Source organism: Physeter macrocephalus, chromosome 6 (assembly GCF_002837175.3).
Source record: "Physeter macrocephalus isolate SW-GA chromosome 6, ASM283717v5, whole genome shotgun sequence".
Lineage (NCBI taxonomy): Eukaryota > Metazoa > Chordata > Mammalia > Artiodactyla > Physeteridae > Physeter > Physeter macrocephalus.
This window is the reverse complement of record NC_041219.1, coordinates 85262228-85288290: the sequence shown is the minus strand read 5'-3', so window position 1 is coordinate 85288290 and position 26063 is coordinate 85262228. Positions and strand designations below refer to the sequence as shown.

Sequence of the window (26063 nt, the reverse complement as noted above, 5' to 3'; positions counted from 1 at the left end):
AGAACATCGGAGGAAATATGTCCTCCACCCGCCAAAGGTAATCGCAACAAGGATACTGAACCTCCCACCCCCAGGCAAGAACGATTTCCACCGAGGGGGAAAAGCCGAGGGAGCCTAAAGCGGGGGAGGGGAAGGTACGGCTTCCCGGCAGCCCCCCGCGCGGCCTCGGCCTCCCTCACGGGCGACCATCCCTCGGCGGGGTGTCGCACTCACATCGTGAACGGGGCAGGGGGACGGGCGAACGGGTGGCGGGCGTCTCCGGCGGCAGCTCCTGGGCAAGCGACTCCTCTCCGGTGGCGACTCCGGCGTCTTCTCCCCGGTAGCGGCCTCTTCTCGCTTCCCTCAAGCGACGGCGGCGGCGGCGGGCTCGACCTGGCTCCCCAGAATGCACCGCGCGGGGAGAGCGACTCCTCCGGTCGGGGAGAAGAGGAAAGTGTAGGAAAAGGGGCGCGAGGACGGAGAAGAAACGTGCGTGCGTGCGAGCGAGGGGTGGTGAGGCCGGGCGGCGGCTGGTGACGCAGCAAAATGCCCGGGCCTTGCTGCCGCGCGTGCGCACTCTTTGTTTTCGGGCTCCTGCGCGGCTTTCTAGAGATATCTACGGAAAGGGCGGGGCCTCCCAGCTCCTTCGCGATCCTTCCTAGCGCTGGCCCCGCCCTACGTCCGCTGCCTCGGGCCCGCCTGGTTCCCGCCGCTCCTCCCGCGCTCCCCCCTTGTGGTGGAAAACCGTTGGACGCTTAACCTCCCGGCCACCCGCCTCGGGCGATCTCCCCGAGAAATGGCCGCGTTGACCTGGGAGGAAGGCCGAGGCGGAGGGACGCAGAGTCCGGAGGCTTGAAAAGTGAAATGAGGGTTCGGTTACTTTTAAGAGCGTAAAGCGGCCCACTGAGGAAACATTGCACCGCAGAAGGAGGGGAAAAGCCTCTGCTGGTGATATAATATTTGCGGAGAAGGGCTAACTTCCGAATTCAGGGCCTTTGTCCACCTCGCCTTTTTTTTTTTTTTTTCCTGCGGTACGCGGGCCTCTCACTGTTGTGGCCTCTCCCCTTGCGGAGCACAGGCTCCGGACGCGCAGGCTCAGCGACCATGGCTCACGGGCCCAGCGTGTGGGATCTTCCCGGACCGGGGCACGAACCCGTGTCCCCTGCATCGGCAGGCGGACTCTCAACCACTGCGCCTCCAGGGAAGCCCCACCTCGCCATTTTTATGAGAGTTGGAGACCCTGTACAGGGGCAGCGGAAATTTGAGGTCTTTGGCTGAGGAGGAACGTTTACCCTTGGGGGCTGGGGTTTGCACCTGCTTTGCGATATTAGTGCTGTAGGTGACACAGGAAGGCTGTTAGGGTCTAAGTTTGTGGGAATGGAGAGACTAGGACTTTCGTGTCTCCAGGCACATCAATTGGGGGTGGAGGTCCCCCATCTTTTTTCAGCGGTCGAACTGCTGCTTGGTGCAAGGCACTGGGTTAGGCTCTTGGGGGTTGGTAACCAAGAGAAACAAAACAGTACCTTGTCTATTGTAGAAGGTCACTTAACCGTGCAGTAAGGGAGAAATACACCAGTGCGCCGCTCGTTAGAAGACAGAAGGTTTAAGGAAGTGCGGTAAGACATTTTGGGAAGTGTTTGGGGGCTTCATATTAAGCTTTGAGGACTTGGTATCTATACTGTGCAAGGCAGATGTTGGGAACTATGGACATTGGACCCAATGCTCAAATCCCTTTTTTTTTTTTTTCCCCGGTACGCGGGTCTCTCACTGTTGTGGCATCTCCCGTTGCGAAGCGCAGGCTCAGCGGCCATGGCTCACGGGCCCAGCCGCTCCGCGGCATGTGGGATCTTCCCGGACCGGGGCACGAACCCGTGTCCTCTGCATCGGCAGGCGGACTCGCAACCACTGCGCCACCAGGGAAGCCCTCAAACCTTTGAAAGGGGAGGTTAAACCCCAGCCCTCAATACCGTGATTCTAAGGAGCTTAGTGCTTGTTGGGAAAAACAAAATAAAGCACACAAATCCAGATATTTGAGTCCTATAATGGAAGTACAAAAAATAACGGGAGCATAAAAGCAGAGGTCGATATTGACTGGAAGGATTAAGAGAGGCCTTGTTAAGAAAAATTACCCAAAACATGGAAATAAGGCAAGGAGTGGAGGGATGACCTTCTAACTGGTCACGCTGGGACATGGTTTAACCTGTCTGCCCAAGGATGATTCTCTAGGAGAAGGTACCTGTGTTTGACTTGCTATTTGTTATATGATTAGAGCTCAAACATTGTGAAGTTACTTGAGTTGCAGATTGCTGATAGAAAAGCTAACTCGAAAGTTTATGGTTTTATTGCTCTGTAGGACGCTAACCAGTTTTGTTTAACCTGCAACCTTATTCTAATTCTTATTTTTATGCCTGTAAATATCTAGTTCCTTAAATGCTCCTGGAACCAGCTTTACCATCTTACTGGTTCCCTCGGTGAGTTAAATAAATGAATGCTTGGCTCACGTTAATTTTAAATTGGTGGGAGAATCATGTTTTGAAATTTTTTGAAAATTTTACTTTGATAGCCTCAGAGGTGACAGCAGGAATGAGTGGGAATAGTACATTCCAGGCAAGGATCTTGATAGGTGAAGAGATAGGAACAAGTATATCTAGGTGGAGTTGGCAAACTTTCTGTAAAGGGTCAGATAAGGCCACAAGGTCTCTACTGCAGCTTTTGAACTCTGCTATTGTAGCATGAAATCAACCATAGATAATGTGTAAGCAAATGAGAGTGTGTTGAAAAAAAAACTAAGAATGCTGAAATTTGAATTTTTTATGTCCGCATGTCATATGATTTTCTTTTCCAACCTTTAAAAATGTAAAAATCATTCTTACCTTGAAGGCCATGCAAAAAATTTGCAGCCTGCAGGCTGTAGTTTGCCAATCCCTGGCCTAGGAAGTCCAGAGTGTAGGGAGAAGGTAAGTCACACTGAGTATCAATCAGGCTAACTGTTTTCAACTTATTTCTCTGACAGTGGGAAGCTATTGAAGTTTTTTTGAAGGAGAGTAACACTCTTATGTTCTAGAAAGATTAATTTGGCAACAACATATAAGATTAACTGAAAATGGAGGAACTGAATTGAAGATAGCATTTAGAAGTCTGCAACCCGAAATAACAGGCATTTTCCCTTATCAAAAGAAGTGCTGTGGGAAAAACCATCACACAAGAAATTTTTGAAAATTCAAATCCATTGCATTGTAATTTATAGTTTGTTTACTACCCCCATTGGACATATTTCAAGGGATTTCATGTTAGTGTAGCTCTGGAAATGGCATCTCACCCAGAAGTTTCACAAATAGCTTATAATCAGGTTTATCCATGCCTTTACGTTTTATCTCATTCATTAGCTGATGGGGACCCAAGTTGTACCAGATCTCCTTTTCAAATTCACTGAAAAGTTCTGTATCTAGTAGGGGGCAAAATCTAGATTCAAAGATGTATAGTTAATGGTATCGGGGCTTTGGGGAGAGAAATATGCAACCCGAATTGGCAAAAACTGGAAAATACTTGGTATTAGATGCCATTTCACAAGTTTGATCCCAACAGTCTCCTAAGAGAAAAGAAATTCCCAGGCCAATTTAAAACAGTAGTAAAAAGGAACACAGAATTTGTCAGTTTTAATTGTAGCATCCACCTTCTCCCTGATACTTTACTGAGGACTGAATTTAAATGTGTCCACAGTCACTAATAGCAAAAGAGAACTTTAGAGGCTGATATGAGAAATTTTAAAAATAAAAAAAAAATTATAACAGGTGAGAAAAGTCCAGTTTTATGAGGGGGTTTTCTAAAACGATAAGAACTTAGAGGTGGTTACTTTTGTATTCGTAAGGTAAATATAGGAAAGGGGGCAAAGTAGTAACCTGTTCTAGGTATAGAAAATAAGAAATTGGTCATAAAGTTTAAGGGAGACATCATGATCTAGCTAAATGTAAACATCACATATACCAACTTAAATTACTTTATGTTCTCTGATACCATGATTATCTTCCTACAGTTTTAGAAGCATACCTTGCCAGTCTGGTTTGGCAGTAATAGAAAGGGTCAAGAAATGACTGTGTCTTGTGTTGAGCTTTTTCATATTCTGAGTTTTGCTGCTAGTCTCTCACTGTAGAATGACAAAAGCATGAATAGCTCTCAGTGTAGGAAGCAGCTTTAAAAAGCTAATTCATTTTTAAATAAAATACATTGAAATGTTCTAAAAATGTTCTTCTACCCCAGACGTCACCTTACAGCAGTTCATGTTGTAGAAAATAAGACAATAAATAGAGTGATATATGCTTATTTCTATGTAAATTAGCAGTACTCTCTGGGATCAGAAAAAATCAGATAATAGTTTTTAATTTCATGGTTTTCATGAGAGAGAATGTATTACAGTTCTCGGGTAACTCTGTTTGCCTTAAGTAAATACTTCATTGTGCTCTTTCCATTGTGTAAGGTAGGAAGTGACCAGAAAAAGGTTACATATACATTTAGACATTAGATTTTGGTGGAATATTAACATCATTTTGTTCAGCACCTTGCAGGATAACTGAGTTATGTAATGGGATGATGGAGAAATAGGATTACTTTCAAAGTTAAGGGAGCCTTCTTTTTTTCTGATTTTTTAGTTCACCTGAAATTTTTTTAATGCTCCCTTTTCTAGGAAATAAGGGCTAGGTAATTCCATTTGGGGGAAAATAAGAGAAGACCAAGTGCTAAGAGATTTCATTTAAAAAATATTTGGAGGGAATTCCCTGGGAGTCCAGTGGTTAGGACTCCATGCTTTCACTGCTGTGGGCCAGGGTTCAATCCCTGGTTGGGGAACTAAGACCCCACAAGCCACCCAGTGTGGCAAAATAATATTTTTTTAAACCTTGGAATTTAGAGCCTACCATATGCCTGATACAGCAAAGCAATATTGTTCCTGACCTCAGGAATTTTAGAAAAGGTAAATAAGTAAATAGATAAATTATAATACATGTGACAAGTACTCTATTAGAGCTGTAAACAGAGTACTGTGGGAACAGCAACCCAAAGAACTAAGTAGGGGCATCTGGGAAAGCATCAAAGAGGGGTAATGGGGGCTTCCCTGGTGGCGCAGTGGTTGAGAGCCCGCCTGCCGATGCAGGGGACACGGGTTCGTGCCCCGGTCCGGGAAGATCCCACATGCCGCGGAGCGGCTAGGCCCGTGAGCCATGGCCGCTGAGCCTGTGCGTCCGGAGCCTGTGCTCCGCAACGGGAGAGGCCACAACAGTGAGAGGCCCGCGTACCGCAGGAAAAAAAAAAAAAAAAAAAAGGCGGGTAATGATCAAAGCTGAGTTTCAAAGTCTGAATGAATTTCTCCAAGGCCAATGGTGAGAGGCAGAAGAGGGTATTCCGGGCAGAGAATATAGCATATGTAAAGCAGAGGCAATGGAATTTTCAGGGATCTGTGCAAGGTTCAGTGTGGCCAGAGCCTAAGAGAGACTATAGGTAAAGGAGAGTGATGAGAGAGAAGGCAGGAAGTTCAGTGGGTTCAGGCCAGATGGTAAAGGGCCCTATATGTCTGCTTAAAAGTTTGTACTTAATTCTATTGGCAACAGAAGTTTTTAATAGGAATGATGCTATAGTGTGAGTGGACAAGCTTCTTGTGTATAGGTACTGGTGTCATATTTGTTTGTTTCCAGTGCCAGACACATAATAGATGCTCAGAAGTTTGTGGAATATAATTTGCTGTAAAAAGACTGCAGACAGGCCAGCTATGGTAGTTTAGGCAAGAGAGTAGAGCCAGAACTAAAGCAGTTGCTGAAGGGCTGAAGAGAAATGCTCACCCAGAATTTTGATAAATTTCTGCCCTTGAAGACCAGTTAGAAAAGGGGAGAAGAGATAAAGAGGCAGCAAAGGGGGGAAGAGATAAAGAGGCTTCTAGTTTGGGAGAGGGGGTGAAATGTGACACCATTAGCTGAGACTGAAAGGGACAGATGGAGGAGTAAAAAGAGATAGTTTAATATTGTATATATTTAGTACTTGAGGGAAGGATTTTTATTTTTGTGGCTTGTTTAGGAATGAGGAGTGGTTTTTGTTTTTATCATGTTTGAAGAGTAAGAGAAGAAGCTAGTAGAAAGGGAGGGGTTGAAGACAGGATAACTGAGAGAACAAGGTCTGGTATGAGGCAGGAGAGGATAAAACACAGAGGAAAGAGGGAAGGAGATGAAAGTCTAAGGGCTTTTAAACTAGTATGTAAACAGGTTCTAAACTTCACATACAAAAACTCAAGGCTTGGCTTGTAAGGAGGATCTCTTATGTAGTGTATATAGATAGAACTATTTTGGTACTCTAATCCTGGAATGTTAAAGTTTTGGCTTTGTGTGATAGACTGAATGCTTGTGTCCCCCGCAAAATTCATTGGTTGAAATCCTAACCTCCAGTGTGATGGTATTAGGAGGTGGGGACTTTGAGAGGTAATTAGGTCATGAGGGTGAGCCATCATAAATGGGATTAGTGCCCTTTTAGAAGGGACCCCAGAGAACTCTCTCTTCCCATCTTTCCACCATGTGAGAATACAATGAAAAGTCACAGTCTGCAGCTGGGAAGAGAGCTTTCAGCAGAACCCAACCATGCTAGTACCCTGATCTCAAACTTATAACCTCCAAAACTGTGAGAAATAAAGTTCAATTGTTTATAAGCTACCTAGTATATGGTACTTTGTTAGACCAGCTTAACCTAAGACAATTTGCCAAAGACGATCAAGCATATATCAAAGTGATGATTTCATACAGATCCGATCACCTCTGTATAAACATTAATGATAACCAATAACAGGAATGGGGTATTCTTGTTAGAGTCCAGACACAGACACAAGAATATTTTGTACTGGACTTTCCTGGTGGTCCAGTGGTTGAGAATCTGCCTTCCAATGCAGGGGACGTGGGTTTGATTCCTGGTCGGGGAACTAAGATCCCACATGCCACCAGGCAACTAAACCTACATGCTGCAACTTCTGAGCCCACATGCTCTGGAGCCCACACGCCACAACTAGAGAGCCCACTTGCCACAACTAAGCCCCAACACAGCCAAATAAATATTAAAAAAAAAAATAGTGTGTTACTGGCTTAAAGGCAGACATGTAGACCAATGGAACAGTACAGAGAGCCCAGAAACAAACCTTTGCATAATGGCCGAATAATTTTTAAAAAAGATTTTGTACTGAAACTAATATAATGTTATGTGTCAATTATATCTCAATTAAAAATAATTTAAAATGGTACTTTGTTATCTAAATAGTGAAGTTTTACCACTTTTAATATTTTTATTTTCACTATAAAATTGTAGTTTCCTCGGGACTTCCCTGGTGGTGCAGTGGATAAGACTCCATACTCCCAATGGAGGGGGCCCGGGTTTGATCCCTGGTCAGGGAGCTAGATCCCACATGCATGCCGCAACTAAGAGTTCACATGCCACAACTAAGGAGCCCGCGAGCCACAACTAAGACCCAGCGCAACCAAATAAATAAATATTTTTTTAAATTGTAGTTTCCATAGAGTCAGAGATTTTGCTTTGTTTGTTGTATTCATAGGGCCTGATATGTAATAGGCGTTTCCTCCATTTATTCAACACGTATTTATTGAGCACCTAATATGGCCCAGCTGTTGTAGATGCTGAAGATATAACAATGAACAAAACAAAAGTCCTTACCCTCATAGCTTACATTTTAATGAGGGAAACAATAAAGAAGCAAGAAATATGCTGAGATGCATTATTCAATGTCTTTTACAAAAAGATTTAAGAAATTACAATCACCTCCAAATTATCTAATATATATTAAAATTACACATTCTCAAATATGTGGCCAAAGAAGGTTGCAAGGAAATGAATTGGTGATGACAAGGTTGCAGTTTTTGGTGATGCAGTTATTTGGTGATGACGAGTTGATATGATCATTGAAATGGTGGCTCAGGTATGGTGAAGGAGAATATCATTGGAGGAGAAGAGGTCAAGGAACTTGAAACGCCAAAGTATTGAAGGGATATTGATATCACCAAGAATTCTGATGGCTGTCCCTGGAGAGGGTGATAGCCAGGATCTAAAACCTTAAAGGAATGAGTAGAAGTAACCTAGGGAAAGAGGCAATAAATTACAAGAAGAGCTAGTGTGTAGTATACAGATCTTCCTCAACTTACGATGGGGTTATGTCAAACCCATCGTAAGTTGAAAATACTGTAAGTCAGGACTTCCCTGGTGGCACAGTGGTTGAGAATCCTCCTGCCAATGCAGGGGACACATGGTTTTGAGCCCTGGTCCGGGAAGATCCCACACGCTGCGGAGCAACTAAGCCTGTGCACCACAACTGCTGAGCCTGCGCTCTGGAGCCTGCAAGCCACAACTACTGCAGCCCGCAGGCCTAGAGCCCGTGGTCCGCAACAAGAGAAGTCGCCGCAATGAAACGCTAGCGCACCGCAACGAAGAATAGCCGCCACTCGCCACAACTAGAGAAAGCCCACACGCAGCAATGAAGACCCAATGCAGCCAAAAAAACCCCACAAACAAACAGTATGGAGGTTCCTCAGAAAACTAAAAATAGAACTACCATATGATCTAGCAATCCCACTCCTGGGCATATACCCAGACAAAACTATAATTCAAAAAGATACATGCACCCCTATGTTCATAGCAGTACTATATTCATAGCAGTACTATTCACAATAGCCAAGACATGGAAACAACCTAAATGTCCATCAACAGATGAATGGATAAAGAAGATGTGGGACATAATATACAATGGAATACTACTCAGCCATAAAAAGAACAAAATAATGCCATTTGCAGCAACATGGATGTAACTAGAGATTATCATACTAAGTGAAGTAAGTCAGAAAAAAAGACAAAATACTATATGATATCATTTATATGTGGAATCTAAAATATGGCACAAATGAACCTATCCACAAAACAGAAACAGACACAGATGTAGAGAACAAACTTGTGGTTGCCAAGGGGGAGGGAGGAGGGAGAGGGATGGACTGTGAGTTTAGGATTAGTAGATGTAAACTATTACATTTAGAATGGATAAATAACAAGGTCTTACTGTATATCACAGGGAACTATATCCAATCTCCTGGGATAAACCATAATGGAAAAAATATTTTTAAAAGAATGTAAAAATAAACGAATAAATAAGGGAGTTCCCTGGCGGTCCAGTGATTAGGACTCAGTGCTTTCACTGCCGTGGCCCCGGGTTCAATCTCTGGATCTCTGGTCGGGGAATTAAGATCCCAGAAGCCACATGGCATGGCCAAAAAACAAACAAAGCAAAACTTTAAATAAATAGTAAGGTGTTGAACATCTCATGTAACTTACTGAATACAGGCATGCCTTGGAGATATTACAGGTTTGGTTCCAGACAACCACAATAAAGCAAATGTCAAAATGAGTCACACAAATTTTTTTGTTTCCCAGTGCATATAAAAGTTATGGTTACACTATACTATAGCCTAAATGTGCAATAGCATTATGTCTAAAAAAACAATGTACATACCTTAATTAAAAAATACTTTATTGGTAATTCCCTGGCGGTCCAGTGGTTAGGACTCTGTGCTTCCACTGCAGGGGGCGCAGGTTCGATCCCTGGTTGGGGATCTAAGATCCTGCATGCTGCATGGCATGGCCAAAAAAACCCAAACCTAACCAAAACAACAACAACAAAACTTTATTGCTAAAAAATGCTAACCATCATCTGAGCCTTCAGTGAATCATAAACTTTTTGCAGTAGTAGCATTAAAAATCACTGATCACAGATCACTATAACAAATATGATAATAATGAAAAAGTTTGAAATATTGCAAGAAGTATCAAAATGACATGGAAACAAAGTGCTGTTGGAAAAAAATGGCACCAATAGACATGCTAGATGCAGGGTTGCTACAACCTTTAATTTGTAAAAAATGTAAAGTGAAGCACAATAAAACAAGGTATGCCTGTACTGTACTAAAAGTGAAAAACAGAATAGTTGTATGGGTACAGAATTGTTGTCAGTGTATGGCTTGTTTACCCTTGTGATCAGTGGCTGACTGGGAGCTGTGGGTCACTGCACTGCCCCGCATCACAAGAGAGTATTGTACCACATATTGCTAGCCCAGGAAAAGATCAAAATTCAAAATTTGAAAGTATGGTTTCTACTATATGCATATCACTTTTGCACCATTGTAAAGTTGAAAAATCACCATGTCAAACAATTCTAAGTTGGGGGCTGTCTGTAGTCTGATAACTTATGATTTAAAGAGGAAACTTACCCCACCTCTAGGCCCAATAGTAACAAAGAGTGTAGGAGAATAGCTACATTCAAGAGGGCTGCAGGGGAAACATTGCCATCAAAGGAGAGCCAGGTTACACTTAGAGCAAGAAGGTGATGGAAATGTTCAGAGAAGAGATTGAGGATATAAGGGATTTTGCAGATATTTGATCTTGAGTTCAGTTGTGAAAGGATTTCAAAATGTGGGAAGGCATGTAAAATGGAGTTAGAAGCAATGATATACAGACTGTAGGAATTTTAGAGTCCAGGGTATAAGGCATGGCTGGGGACTCCTGGATTCTAATGATAACTGACTGAACAGGGATAAAGGGCATAATGATCTCAAGGGAGATGGTGGTAGAGAGGCTGTGAATATTGAATACAGTGGGGAATCTTTTTTTTAAATTTAATTAATCAATTAAGGCTGTGCCGGGTCTTAGTTGCAGCATGCAGGATCTTTTAGTTGCAGCATGCAGGATCTTTTATTTGTGGCACGCAGGATCTTTTAGTTGCGGCATTTGGGCTCTTAGTTGTGGCATGAATGCAGGATCTAGTTCCCCGACCAGGTATAGAACCCAGGCCCCCTGCATTGGGAGCATGGAGTCTTACCCACTGGACCACCAGGGAAGTCCCACAGTGGGGAATCTTGCCAGGACATGAAGAGTTCAGGGGTTCCCACTTGACCTCTGCTGATAGAGGTCAGTAGGGAGACATGCAGAAGGGCTGTTCTCACCCTGAGGATACTGACTCCCTCACTTTTTTAAAAATAAGAATTTGGGAATTCCCTGGTGACCTAGTGGTTACGCTTCTGGGCTTTCACTGCTGTGACCTTGGTTCAGTCCCTGGTCGGGGAACTGACATCCTGCAAGCCACACCGCACGGCAAAAAAAAAAAAAAAAATTAAAGTGTACAAATCTGAGTGCCCCTTGACTTCTCAGGAACCTCCACTCCAGGCTTATAGAGGGACATTCTTAATTCTTAGCCCATGGGTCACTCTCTTTTATTTTATTTTTAATTTTAAAAAATTTATATAAATTTTTAAGATCCCGGCATGAGGGATCTTAGATCCCTGACGAGGGATCGAACCCGTTCCCCCTGCATGGAAGCGGGGAGTCTTAACCACTGCACCGCCAGGGAAGTCCCCATGGGTTACTCTTTTGACCCCTGCAGATGCCAACAGCAGTCTTTACAGGACTGGTTTCATTTCTAGTAGCTTTTTTTTTTTTGCCACACCAAGCAGCAAGCGGGATCTTAGTTCCCCAATCAGGGATCGAATCCATGCTGCCTGCAGTGGAAGCGCGGAGTCCTAACAACTGGACCACCAGGGAAGTCCCTATTTCTAGCAGCTTTCTCTTGATTCCTGCTCAATAAATAATTTGTTGAAGGAGTGCATCAGGTGCCAGATCTGTGATAGAAATCATTTTTTACCTCAGAGGACCTCAGATCACTTGCGTTCTGTGTTTCCAGATTTGCAACATGGAAATCAAACTAATATCTAACTCCCACACAATATCTAAGATATATTTCTATATGGGTAACTTTAAGGGCTTTGAAGTCCTCAGGAAAATGCCAAAGAAGCCCTTATGTTTTTTGATCCTCTGTTCAGCATGTATGGCTTATTGCCTGATGCTCATGAATAGAACACTAATTAAGTACTAACAGATATTTATAGCATTCATCAATATGAGGAAAGAGTAGGGATAGATATGATAATTGCTAAATTATTTCTATATCTAGATTGATTTTCTATCATAACTTCTTATCAGCTATATTCCCATCCAAGCTTCATATGTTTAATTCCCCACATTAGAGAAATGATCCTGAAGTGATATTTAATTTCAACTATTTCAGTTTTTAAACACCATATCTTAAGAAGAGCATACTAGGGCTTCCCTGGTGGTGTAGTGGTTGAGAGTCCGCCTGCCGATGCAGGGGACACGGGTTCGTGCCCCGGTCTGGGAAGATCCCACATGCCGCCGAGTGGCTGGGCCCGTGAGCCATGGCTGCTGGGCCTGCGCATCTGAAGCCTGTGCTTTGCAACGGGAGAGGCCACAACAGTGAGAGGCCCGTGTACCGCAAAAAAAAAAAAAAAAAAAAAAAGCATACTAATATTGCGCCAATCTTTATTTTTCTAGGGAAACCCAAGGTTTATGAAATGTGAGGGTGAAGAAGGAAATATTTGAATGCAAGAATAGTGCAGGGCTATCTTCATCTTCACTGAAACTGAGGACAGCCCTAAGTGCCATTTAAAAATTGTGAAGTACACACACACAGGATTCTGAAATGGTATGGAGAGTCTGAGATATCATCAGGAATCCAGATTCTTTAAGTTTTCCACTCCTTGATCCCTAGGGCCCTTGTCCTTATGGTCTAAGATATCTGTTGGATTTCCAGCCATCACATTCATGTTCCAGGCAGTAGGATGGAGGATTGGAGAAAAAGAGAGAGAAAGAGGACATCCCAGCAATCTTTTATTTTTATTTATTTAATTATTGGCTGCATTGGGTCTTCATTGCTGCGTAGTTGCGGCGAGCGGGGGCTACTCTTTGTTGAAGTGCTCGGGCTTCTTATCGCCGTGGCTTCTTTTGTTGCGAAGCACGGCTTCTAGGCACGCGGGCTTCAGTAGTTGCAGCACGTGGGCTCACTAGTTGTGGCACAGGGGCTTAGTTGCTCTGTGGCATGTGGGATCTTCCCTGACCAGGGATCGAACCCGTGTCCCCTGCATTGGCAGGTGGATTCTTAACCACTGTGCCACCAGGGAAGTTCCCCAGCAATCTTTTATTATTTTTTTAATTTATTTTTTACATTCTTTTATTTATTTATTTTTTGGCTGTGTTGGGTCTTCGTTGCTGCGTGCAGGCTTTCTCTAGTTGCGGCGAGCGGGGGCTACTCTTTGTTGCGGTGTCCGGGCTTCTCATTGCCCAGCAATCTTTTAAATCAATCTGCCAAAAGCTGGCACAGAACCTTTCTATTTGCAACTCACTGGCAAGAACTTACGTGGCTACATCTAGTTGCAAGGGACACTGGGAGAATGGGATTGTTTACCCAGGTGATTATGTGCCAAGCTAATATCAGAGATTGTATGATTTAGGAAGATAAAGAGATGTTGGAATAGGTGTTTAACAGTTTCTGTTTCAGATATTTCCATATTATATTCTTATTTTTTAATTAATTAATTTATTTTTTAATTTTTTTTTTGGCCACGCCACTCAGCTTGTGGGTTCTTAGTTCCCCGACCAGGGATCGAACCCGGGCCCTCAGCAGTGAGAGCGCAGAGTCCTAACCACTGGACCGCCAGGGAATTCCCTATACTGTTTTTTAAAAGGTGAAGGAAAAGTGCAGTTCTCAGAAGCTTAAGAAATTTGTTACCAGGGGTGGTTGGAAAAGGGGTAAAAAGAGGAGAATGGGAAGGGGTAGTACAGATGAGGATAGGGTTAACACTTCTTTGAGAATACCTTTTTGTATAGCACCATGGTAATGCTTCACTTGCCCTTCATATTCCCCCAAAATAAATAAATCAAACAAATGAGGGCTTCCCTGGTGGTGCAGTGGTTAAGAATCTGCCTGCCAATGCAGGGGATATGGGTTCGAGCCCTGGTCTGGGAAGATCCCACATGCTGCGGAGCAACTAAGCCTGTGCACCACAACTACTGAGCCCGCGTGCCACAACTACTGACGGCCACACGCCTAGAGCCTGTGCTCTGCAACAAGGGAAGCCACCGCAGTGAGAAGCCTGCGCCCTGCGACAAAGAGTAGCCCCCGCTCTCCACAACTAGAGAAAGCCGCATGCAGCAACGAAGACCCAACGCAGCCAAAAATAAATAAATAAATTTATTTTTTTAAAAAAGAGAGAATGTGGAAGGAACCCAAAATGGTATGCAAACAGTAAATATGGATCTAACTGTATTTTAAATAAAAAAACACAGTCACACTGAAAGAGTGATGAAGAAAAGAACTACCCTGAAGTAACTTTGGGAAACAGTATCTTGTCTGGATACTGCAAGGTTAAAGACAAAAATAACTGTACATAAATTCTGTAATAGAATTAGGAATATGGGCTAGCAATTCTGACACTACTTTATGGGCATGCTAGAGCTGAATAATTAAGTAAAAACACTATTAAAAAATAAACAAAAATTGTGGGCTTCCCTGGTGGCGCAGTGGTTTAGAATCCTCCTGCCAATGCAGGGGACACTGGTTCAAGCCCTGGTCCGGGAACATCCCACATGCCGCGGAGCAACTAACCCCGTGTGCCACAACTACTGAGCCTGTGCTCTAGAGCCCACGAGCCACAACTACTGAGCCCACGTGCAACAAAGACTGAAGCCTGGGCGCTTAGAGCCCGTGCTCCGCAACAAGAGACACCAACGCAATGAGAAGCCCGCTCGCCGCAGGGAAGAGTAGCCCCCGCTCGCTGCAACTAGAGAAAGTCTGCACGCAGCAACGAAGACCCAATGCAGCCCAAAATAAATAAATAAAATTTAAAATAAAATAAATAAACAAAAATTGTGACATCTACTTTTGCTTCCATAGCTAAAGAAGTGTCTTCCTTCAAGCCCAGGATGACCCTTCTCCCTTTGTTCTTTTTTTTTTTTTCCTCTCTCTTTGCTCTTAATCTCAGTGTTTTTTGCCTTTTTCCAAGACTATGCATTTTCAGCTTGTTCCTTTAATCTTTCCCTTCTGCCTACAAATATGCTTAGGTCCTCCATCTTAAAAAGCAAGACAAAAACATAAATCTTTCCTCAGGCCTCCCTTTCATGCTGTGGTCTACAAGACTTTTTCCAGATTTCTGAGGATAATATGCAATCATTTTCACTAAAGACACTTTTTCACTGTCCATTCACTGATTTCCACCAATCCCAAGCTACAAAAATGGATACGTTGAAGGTCACTCAGCTGCCACGTTCAAAGACCTTTTTAAGTCCCCATTCTTGACCTCTTTGAAGCATTTGACATTACTGATCAATCAATCATTCCTTTTTCTTGAAACGGCTCTCTTCTAGTTCTTATCAGTCTCTGTGACTGATGACTGACTGGCCTTTCTCCGTCCTTCACTGACTCTGCTGTCCTCTAAGTGTAGGTGATCTCCCAAATTTTACTCTGGAGCTCTCCACTCCATCACTAGTGGTTGCCAAACTTTCTCGATCACAGTACCTTATTGAGATATATATATAATATATATATTATATATATTTATATATATAATATATATATATCTCAAAACAATATATATATTGATCTGCACATGTCTGTAGATGACCATGAATTCACAAACATGTAATCTGTGAATAATAAGGATTGACTTTATATGCACATATATATGTATATTTATAAATTAAAAACTTGTGCTGCCAGTTATTCATGTACTTGTCTTTGGCACCTACCTCCCTCCAAGAAACACACAAATTCCTTGAGGCAAAGCTACAAACTGATCTTTATATCTCCATCCCAGCAGCACACTATTGACATTTTGGGGGTTCTTTCACCTATGCCCCTTGTATCCAAAGATTCCTGAAAAGATGCAACAGCAGGGACCTACCAGTTAAATGCACAATATTCTTTTTTTTTTTTTTTTGGCTGTGCCGCGCTGCATACAGGATCTTAGTTCTCTGACCAAGGATCACCCGTGCCCCCTGCAGTGGAATCTCAGAGTTCTAACCACTGGACCGCCAGGGAAGTCCCTAAATGCACAATATTCTTGAAAGAATGAATCTTGATTTCCTTTCCTACCCTAATGATCTGCCTTGACTATATAGAAAACTTCATCTACCCTTACCTCAGCTTCTTAAATCCTAGACATAGTCCTAAGTAGTCAAGTCCCTATTCCTTTTCTCTGGGCCCCACCCAGAGTTCTCCATTGAGTACAGAAGCTTCCAAGAAACTTGGAGATCCAAAGCTTCAATGTTTCCCCCCTATTCTAGCAGTCTTTTCCCTTCTGAGTTTCTTAAAGGTGAAATTATTCTCCCCTGCTTGCCTAAGCAAGAGAATAGTGCAGGGGCAGGGCACAGGAGGATGGGCAGTATTGTTTTACTTTCCATTTAAGTTACCTCCTAGAAACAATTTCCTGCATTTCTGTGGTAGCTTTAATACAGACTATACTGTAATTCCTGGGTGGTTCCCATGGCCCTTCCCTAAGGTGGAGGCTGAGAGAACTACTTTACAACTTCAACATTTGATTATATATATATATTTTTTTAATTAATTAATTTTTGGCTGCGTTGGGTCTTCGTGGCTGTGCGCGGGCTTTCTCTAGTTGCGGTGAGCGGGGGCTACTCTTCGTTGCGGTGCGCGGGCTTCTCATTGCGGTGGCTTCTCTTGTTGCGGAGCACGGGCTCTAGGCGCGCAGGCTTCAGTAGTTGTGGCTCACAGGCTTAGTTGCTCTGCGGCATGTGAGATCTTCCCGGACCAGGGCTCGAACCCGTGTCCTCTGCATTGGTAGGCAGATTCTTAACCACTGTGCCACCAAGGAAGTCCCTGATTATATTTTTTTGCAGGGATTTCCAGGAATTGGGTCACCACCCACTTTTTGGTCCTTTTTGGTCATCCTCAGAACTGTCATGGCACCTGTGGGTGTGTCATGTAGCATACGGTAAAGTATTACAATGAGCATATAATGAGGCTCAAGGTCCACTGGAAGTTGACTCTTTCGCCATCTTGGGCCTGATAGGTTATAACCAGTTTTTGTCATGTCCTCTGGCTATGTCATTCTTTTAAAGGTTGTGCCCTGCTCTCTTCCCTCCTGTTTCATAATTTTCTTTAAAATTGTTCAGCAAATAAATAAATATGGCAAAATATCAATTGTTGATTCTGGAAGGGAATATAGCTATTCACTGTACTAATCTTTCTACTTTTCTCTATGTGTGAAAGTTTTCATATTAAGAACCCCCACCTTGGACTTCCCTGGTGGCACAGTGGTTAAGAATCCGCCTGCCAACGCAGGGGACACGGGTTCGATCCCTGGTCCGGGAAGATCCCACATGCTGCGGAGCAACTAAGCCTGTGTGCCACAACTACTGAGCCTGCACTCTAGAGCCCGTGAGCCACAACTACTGAGCCCGTGCGCCACAACTACTGAAGCCCATGTGCCTACAGCCTGTGCTCCGCAGCAAGAGAAGCCACCACAATGAGAAGCTGGCGCACTACAACAAAGGGTAACCCCAGCTCACCACAACTAGAGAAAGTCCACACGCAACAATGAAGACCCAACGCAGCCAAAATAAATAAATAATATAAATAAAATAAATAATATACACAACATAAAATTTTTTTTAAAAAGCACTGAAAAATAAAAAGAACCCCCACCAAAAAAATATATATGGAAAAAAAAAATATATTTATATATATATATATATAAAATATATATATATGTATATAGATATATATACATAAAGAAATCAAGAAAGTAATCTCATCCATTTTCCTATGCTTACTTTAACTCCCTCAGAGAAGTGATAATCCATTCCTCAAAAAGAACCCTACCTACTTCAATTGCCATTTCTCCCCTTCACATTCTGTATTTGGAAGCAAAACTGATGACTCTCCTTTGAATTTGAATATCACCTTTAGGTTTTTCCTTCAGCCTCCTGTCCTCTACTTCATGAGAAACAACTCTCAATTCCTTACATCCCTTCTATCTGCATGATTGGGGGCAGGGAAGAGGAAGAGAGATATTTTGTGCCTTGATTTCGCCACATTCCAAATTATGAGATAACTGGTAATGTTGGAGCTGTCTACTAAATGCTTAAAATTTATTGTTAAACAAAGTTTAACTTTAAAATGGTTTCTTCTAGGGAACTCCCTGGTGGTCCTGTGGTTAGGACTCGGCGCTTTCACTGTGCAGTGTGGCCAAAAATAAATAAAATAAAATAAAATGCTTTCTTCTAATACTTTAGGGCTTCCTTTCCCTGTTGGGTTTGGGAGTAGAATGAGATGTCATATTTTTTTTGGCCGCTCCTCGCAGCCTGTGGGATTTTAGTTCCCTCACCAGGGATTGACCTGGGCCCTCGGCAGTGGGAGTGCAGGGTCCTAACCACTGGACTGCCAGGAAATTCCTGAGATATCATTTTAATAACATGTCATGGGTAAAATATAATGAGAAAAGTGAAACTCAGTATATTCCGAAAAAGAAAAACAAAACAAAAATAAAAATATTTTTCCTCAGGTAAGTTTTAAACTATATTTTACTGGCTTTAACTTCCATTACATGGACAATTGGAAATTGACTTCAATTTCAAGTGCAACTCCTAAGAAGCTTGATATTTTGATATATTCTCCATCCAGTAAGTGTAGGTTTCTTACTCTAGGAGAGGGAAGCAGCCTCTTTGCACCTTAAAGCCAAATTCAAGGAGTAAGATGTTTAAGTCTGAGAACCTGTTCTCTTGTTTGGCTCAGGTCCAACAGACGGAGTATTGGACAAAATGAGATACATTCATGTTTTCTTATATGTGGTCAGAAAAAAAAGAAAGATCTTTGTATCTGGTTTTCTTTATGCTAGTTTTTGGTGGAAAATCTATAATTGGATAAGACAAACTCAAATCAGCCACATGTTTTACTTTATTGCCTCAAGCTTTTTTTTTTTTTTTTCTCGTGCTGCGCAGCTTGTGGGATCTTAGTTCCCCAACCAGGGATTGAACCCGGGCAGTGAAAGCACAGAGTCCTAACCACTGGACCGCCAGGGAATTCCCTCAAGCTCTTTTGTAGACATCTCAAGAACAGTCATCTCTTTATCTGAGGACAACTCCCAAGGATGTGCCCATTCTATCTAAATGTATCTGGCCCATCACAATTCTGTCAGCCATTTCTGCATAACAACCACCACAAAATCTAGTAGCTTAAAGCAAAAACTTATTTCTTACTATTTTGTGGGTTGGATGGGCACAGCTGGTTTTTCTGCTCCATGTCATATCAGCTGGGGTCAGTCATGTGACAGTCTTCTGGAGGCTTGGCTGAGTCTGGGTGATCCAAGATGGCCTAAATACATCGGTTAGTTGGTGTCTGCTGTTGGCCAGAGCTTTTCTCTTCACATAAACTCTCAAGCAGGATAGCTGGACTCCAAGGCTCCAAGAGTGAAAAGTGGAAGTTGCCAAGTCTCTTGTGTCCTAAGCCTGAAATTGTCACAGCTTTATTTCCAACACATTCTCATGGTTAAAGTAAGTAGCAAGGCCAGTCCAGATTCAGGGTGTGGGGAAATAGATGCCACCTCTTGAAGAGAAGAGCAGCATGTATATATAGAAATGAGAGGAATTATTAGTAGCCATCTTTGCAGACAGTCTACCACACATGGGGAAGGAGAAAACTAAAAAGAGGGAAAAAGCTTTTAGTTCAGAAAAGAGGAGAAACATGAGACGAGACAGGGAGTAAAACAATAGAGGTACGCTTCTACAATGCTTCTGTGAGTTAGTATTCTAGAATTCCCCCAGGAAAACTAGCTGAAGGTTTATGTATGTTTGTTTTAATAAGGGAAGGCAACGTCATTCATTTCGTCTGCCCCCTTATTCTTAAGTCCAGGATGTCAGGAAAAATTTATATATAGACATATATATTTATATATTAAGTGTTGTGTTTAGAACAGGGGTTCTCAAGAAAAACTGCTTGAGTTCAACTCCTGCAACCACCACCTAGGCAGTTACCTAATTTCTCTAAGCATTAGTTTCCTCATTTTAAAATGAGCTTAAAAGCTATACCTACATTATTGGATTATTGGGGGGATTAAATAAGATAATATACTTATCACACTATTTAGCAGATAGTAAAAACTGGATGAATGTTAGTTGTTATTATTAAATCTATTGTCTGTCCTCATTTGGTAGAGAATCTTCCACTGGAATAGCATAGGGGAGGGCTACATCCTGGTGCCAGTCTAAGTTAATTATTTTGGCCTTCTGGGTTAAGGATCCATAACTTACTCATTTTGCTTTTTCCCCGTCTCTGTAGACAAAGAGTATCAAAACTGTAATATTTACAATAGGTGAGCATTAGAGGTCACCTGCCCTTCCATGTAATGGACAAATCCTCAAAGGGTCTCAATATAACCTAACCTCTATTAGAGATATTATTATCCAATAATTATGCCAAACATTTGTAGACTGTTTTACAGTTTATAATGCCTTTTCATATTCATTATTTAATTCTCACCATTCTGTGAGATATTAACCTCATTTTACACTAAAGGAAACAATCTCAAGGGGATCAAATTACATTCATGTCCAATATTACATAGATTTTTAAGTGGCATAATTAGTATTTGAATCCAGTGTTACAATATCTATAATTTAGTTTAAAATATTTCAACATAAACAGTGAAATATGGGTATGTTAGCTTAAAATTATACTCTAGGTGTGGCCAGCATTCTAATTGGGAATTCACACTCCATAGGGATTACCAGAAGCTCTTCAGTTGTCTTAACTCTGATCAACATTAGACATCTTGCATATTAAACTAATGAATGTCAGAAATTAACTTATATTGGAGACATTAATGGATTATTAATTGGAATAATGGATGTTAGAAATGAGCTCTGATTGTTTAAAATAGTGGTACTGTGGATTGGCTAAAATACTTAAAACACTCCCCATGCTTACATGAATTGGTAATGGTACACGAAATGATAAAACAAAAAAATTTCAGTTAAAATCAAGCAAGGCCTATAGCCTGTGTCCTTAGGGATGGAACCTAACACTCAGTATCTAAAAGGTTCAATGTCTTGCCACTGCAGTGGGGGATTTGTAGTTGCTTGATAACTCTAAGGGTAATAAAATCCTGATTTTGTAGTATTACTGCAACTATCTTTTTTTAAAAAGTATTTATTTATTTATTTATTTTTGGCTGCGTCGGGTCTTAGTTGCAGCACGTGGAATCTTTCATTGCAGTGTGCAGGCTTCTCTCTAGTTGTGGCCCGCCAGCTCAGTCTCCCCGCAGCATGTGGGATCTTGTTCCCAGACCAGGTATTGAATCCGCGTTCCCTGCGTTGGAAGGTGGATTTTTAACCACTGGACTGCCAGGGAAGTCCCTATTGCATCTATCTTGATTCAAGCTTCATGCCAAATGTGGTGGGAGCATAGAACACGGTGCTTAGATTTTTTTTTTTTTTTTTTTGGCTGTGTTGGGTCTTGTTGCTGTGCGCGGGCTTTCTCTTGATGCGGTGAGCGGGGGCTACTCTTCATTGTGGTGCGTGGGCTTCTCATTGCCGTGGCTTCTCTTGTTGAGGAGCACGGACTCTAGGCACGCAGGCTTCAGTAGCGGTGGTGCGCGGGCTCAGTAGCTGTGGCCCACGGGTTTAGTTGCTCTGCGCCATGTGGGATTTTCCCCAACCAGGGATCGAACCCGTGTCCCCTGCATTGGCAGGTGGATTCTTAACCACTGTGCCATCAGGGAAGTCCCTAGATTTTTAAAAATTGTTTTATTTTGGCTTGCTAGTAAATATTTATTTAACACTGTTGGCCTAAAACAAAAGTTATTTCACCAGCCAAAGGGGATTTATTCAGAAGCAGCACAGAATTGCAATTTGGCACATGCAACTATGTGAACCACAAATAAGTCTGAGTGAAAGCAAAGGAGAAGAAACTTTTATAGATGAGAAGAGGAAGTTGGGAGGAACCTTACAAACAAAAAGTCAGTTGGAGGAAACTAGGAGTTCAAAGTATAGTGGCTTTTCATTGGCTAAGTTGTCACAGTCTTACTGGCTGAGCTGTTGCCAGGTGAGAAGAACATTTTTCTTCCTCCTCCTGCTTTAGTAAAATAGTGTTAGTTCCTTCTGGAGATGCAAAATACGTCTCTTCCTGTTGCGATCTGTATTGATGTCCAGTGGCACCTGCCTGAGAGCTCCCCATTCTGCCCCTGCCACTCAAATTTAGTGAGGTTTCCCTTTATTTTCACAATACTAAATGTCATTTTCTGACTTATAAACTTATGTTCTTTTTATTACATGGCAGCTATTCCAGTTTCTCTACTATCCTCCTGTAGTTTTTTGTTTTTTGTTTTCTTTCTCCTTGTTTAGGCAGTGGCAGCCACCCAGGGGCATTTGAGCTGGCCGACCTGCACCCACAGGCCACCTCGGATCCAGGACTGCCCGTGGGGCCTTGGTAGCCATGGAGGGCAGTGTCTATGAGCACGCAGACCCAACTCCAGAGGAGCAGATGGAGCTGGAGAACGTCTCACTGTTGAAGCAGAAGCTGCTGCTGGAGATCCACTGCCTGCAGGAGGAGCTCAGTGAAGTCATGAGCGAGACTGCCTGGAGGCCAATGAGGGCAGTGCATCCTTGCAACAGGACTGGGACATGGCAATGGTTAGGAAGAACTCCAACAAGGACCCCAAGAAGGGGGATCTAGTTCTTGGTGGAGAACAAACTTCTTCAGTACACACCCAAGGTGTTCACTTCCTGTTTCCTGTTCAAGGGCAAGGGCCTGAACAAGACAGCCATGGAGACTACCTAGGGGAGAGGGAAAAGCTGAACCTAGCAGTGCTCCATACCTTCATGGATCTGCGTGACTGGTGCAGGCCCTCAGGCAATTTCTATGGAGCTTCCTGCCTCCCCAGAGAGGCCCAGAAGATTGACCAGATGATGGAAGCCTTTGCCCAGCGATACTGCAGGTGCAATCTTGGGGTTTTCGAGTCCACAGATGCGTGCTATGTGCTGTCCTTTGCCCGGGATAATGCTGAACACCAGCCTTCACAATCCCAACATCTGGGAACAAGCCAGGCCCAGAGCATTTTGTGACCATGAACCAGCACAGCAAGTAGGGTGGGACCTGCCTGAGGAGCTGATCAGGAACCTCTAGGACCACACCCAAAATGAGCCCTTCAAGATTCCAGAGGATGATGGGGATGATCTGACCTTCTTTAGCCAGCACCTGCAGGGCTGGCTTCTTAAGCTGGGAGGGAAAGGGGGCCACGTGAAGAGTGGAAGCAGCGCTGGTTAATCCTCATAGACAACTGCCTCTACTATTCTTAGTAGACGACAGACAGGGAGCCCAGAGGAATCATCCCCCTGAAGAATCTGAGCATCAGAGAGGTGGATGACACCCAGAAACCTAACTGCTTTGAGCTTTATATCCCTAATAATAAGGAGCAGCTCATCAAAACCTGCAAAATGGAGGCAGATGGTTGGATGGTTGAGGGAAACCATGTGGTATACCTGATCTCGGCCCCCATGCAGGAGGAGAAGGACCAGTGGATCAAGTCCGTCCAGGCAACTGTGAGCACGGGCCCCTTCTAGAGTTGCTGGCAGCAAGGAAGAAGTGGATTTCTGTTAAGAAGTAGGGACAGCCCTGCTCCTTTGCCCCCACTCCATTATTTATTATAGAACTGCCTGCCCTAGTGGCTGGCTGGGCCCTGCAGCTGTGGATCCTGGTGCTCTATTTGGAAAATTCATCACCTCTAGAACCTCTCTCTTATTTGTAATCAACACGCTGTTGGTAATCATTAATTATTTAAACACCAAATAAATAAATAAACAAATAAATAAAAGTGGGAGATTTCCTACTTGGTGGGATGGTTATGCTAAATAAAACATTAGCAAAGAGAATCCATCAGTGTGCAAAAGAATAATACTCTACAACTAAGGAAACATTATTTTTGGAATGTGGGGGTGGTTTAATATTGAGAAAACCAATCACTATAATTTATTATGATCATATTAGGATTATTATTAATAAATACTGAAAAACTTTTCACAAAAGTCAGTGTTTATGCATAAGAATATAAATAAGTAATAATAAGTCTAAGTAAAAAAGAATTCAAGGAAACAAATATAATAAAAGCTATATATCCAAACAAATTACAAATATTATCCTAAATGGTAAAACACTACAGCATTTCATTTAAAATCATAAACTAGTAGGGATGTCTCATTACCATTTACTATTTTGTATTTAAATTTTTAATTTTTATCAAAATTACACAAGCACATGGTTTAAAAGAGTCATTCAACTCTATAATATATGTTATGAAAAAATAACCAGCCCCAACAGTCTCACTCCCTATTTCCACTCAGAGACAATCTCTTATTAAGGAAAACATACAGAAATCAATACCTTTTCTCTGTTTTAGCAATAGGCACCTGGAAAACCAGAGTAGGTTGCTGATGAAGAAAGAGCTATGCAGAAAAAATGCCAGAACTATTGCTCTGGCCAAGATAGAGTAACAGAGATCTGATCTAATCAAACTAGACAATATATGATTGTTTTCAAGACATTGAATGTCAGGTAAAAAAGGACAGTGATTACTTAAGAATGATAAATGAGGGACTTACCTTGTGGCGCAGTGGTTAAGACTCTGCGCTCCCCATGCAGGGGGCCCAGGTTCGATCCCTGGTCAAGGAATTAGATCCCACATGCATGCCGCAACTGAGTTTGCATACCACAACAAAGGAGCCCACAAGCCACAACTAAGGAGCCCACCTGCCACAACTAAGACTCAGCACAACCAAATAAAAATTAAAAACAAAAAAGGGGGCTTCCCCGGTGGCGCAGTGGTTGAGAGTCCACCTGCCGATGCAGGGGACACGGGTTCATGCCCCGGTCCGGGAAGATCCCACATGCCGTGGAGCGGCTGGGCCTGTGAGCCATGGCCACTGAGCCTGCGCGTCCAGAGCCTGTGCTCCGCAACGGGAGAGGCCACAACAGTGAGAGGCCCGCGTACTGAAAAAAAAAAAAAAAAAAAAAAAAGGAACGACAAATGAGGTGAACCCTATGATTGTTTCAGCTTACTGCCCAGAGACAATTTCCAGGTCATGGCACAAGGAGGAAGAACCTAGGAGGAGACTGGCCGTTACCCTGAGTTAAGGAGATGGAGGCCAAGGTAGCTAGGGAGTACAGGGCAAAGTATCAGAAAGGAGAGAGCTATACACTGAGAGATTTCTAGAGATCTTTAGAGGTTCCCCTTAGGTGCTTTCCTGAGTATTGTTTAGTGCATATACATGAGGAAACCACTTAGAGTGGGGAAAGAACTGCCTGAAACAATTAAAGAAAGCAATCTCTGAATCTCACATAAGACCAGGAATAGTGCCTACTCCCACCAGCCAGGGTAGAAAATCTTGTAAATGACTGGGTAGAGTCCTTAGAAGCCTAAGTAGTGGGAAAAAATTAGCCCTAGACCAAACTCTGCTCTGGCCCCATCTAACAGAGCTTAAAAGCAAGACCTGAAAGAATCAAACTATTACCAAGTAATTTAACTGCACCTCAGAACAAATCTCAAGAATATTTATAGAAATACAAAAATATCCAGAACCCAACAAAGTAATATTCATGTCTGGGCACTCAATCAAAAATTAACATGAATGGAAAGATGTAGGAAAATAGGACCCATTATGAGAAGAAAATTCAATCAATTGAAACTAATTCAGAAAGTATTCAGGTGTTAGGCAGTGCCCTCCATTGTCGGGGGGCAGGGTAGGATCTGTTTCTTGCTTCAGATGTGTTTGAATGGAACAGACCCAGGGATGCCCCTTCCTCCAGCCTCCAACCACCCTCCAACATTTTTTCCCAGTCCCAACCTTCAGAACCAACCACTCAGCCATCCTCAGCCTCCAGGACCAGCCAACACGATTTTTTGAGCTTAGCTCCTTATTGCTGATCAATCATGAGCTCCCAGATTTGTCAGAATTATTCCACTGAGATGGAGGTCGCCATTCACTAGTCAAATGCGTCGGCGGGCCTCCTACACCTACCTCTCCCTGGGCTTCTATTTCTTTTTTTTTTTTTTTTTTTTGTGGTATGCGGGCCTCACACTGTTGTGGCCTCTCCCGTTGCGGAGCACAGGCTCCGGACGCGCAGGCTCAGCGGCCATGGCTCACGGGCCCAG

The 26063-nt window shown here is 42.9% G+C and overlaps 1 protein-coding gene and 1 pseudogene across 1 annotated transcript in view; one reads left to right on the top strand and one right to left on the bottom strand.

The window, feature by feature from the left end:
- PTGES3 (prostaglandin E synthase 3) overlaps positions 1–569 on the bottom strand; it is a 31338-nt gene extending 30769 nt beyond the window's left edge. The window contains exon 1 of the mRNA XM_007129392.3: positions 214–569. Coding sequence (XP_007129454.1) covers positions 214–215 — 2 coding nt within the window. The 5' untranslated portion in view covers positions 216–569. The remainder of the gene's footprint in view (positions 1–213) is intronic.
- Positions 1–23688, top strand: LOC102987588 (cytohesin-2-like; annotated as a pseudogene).
- Positions 23689–26063: the final 2375 nt, after the last annotated feature.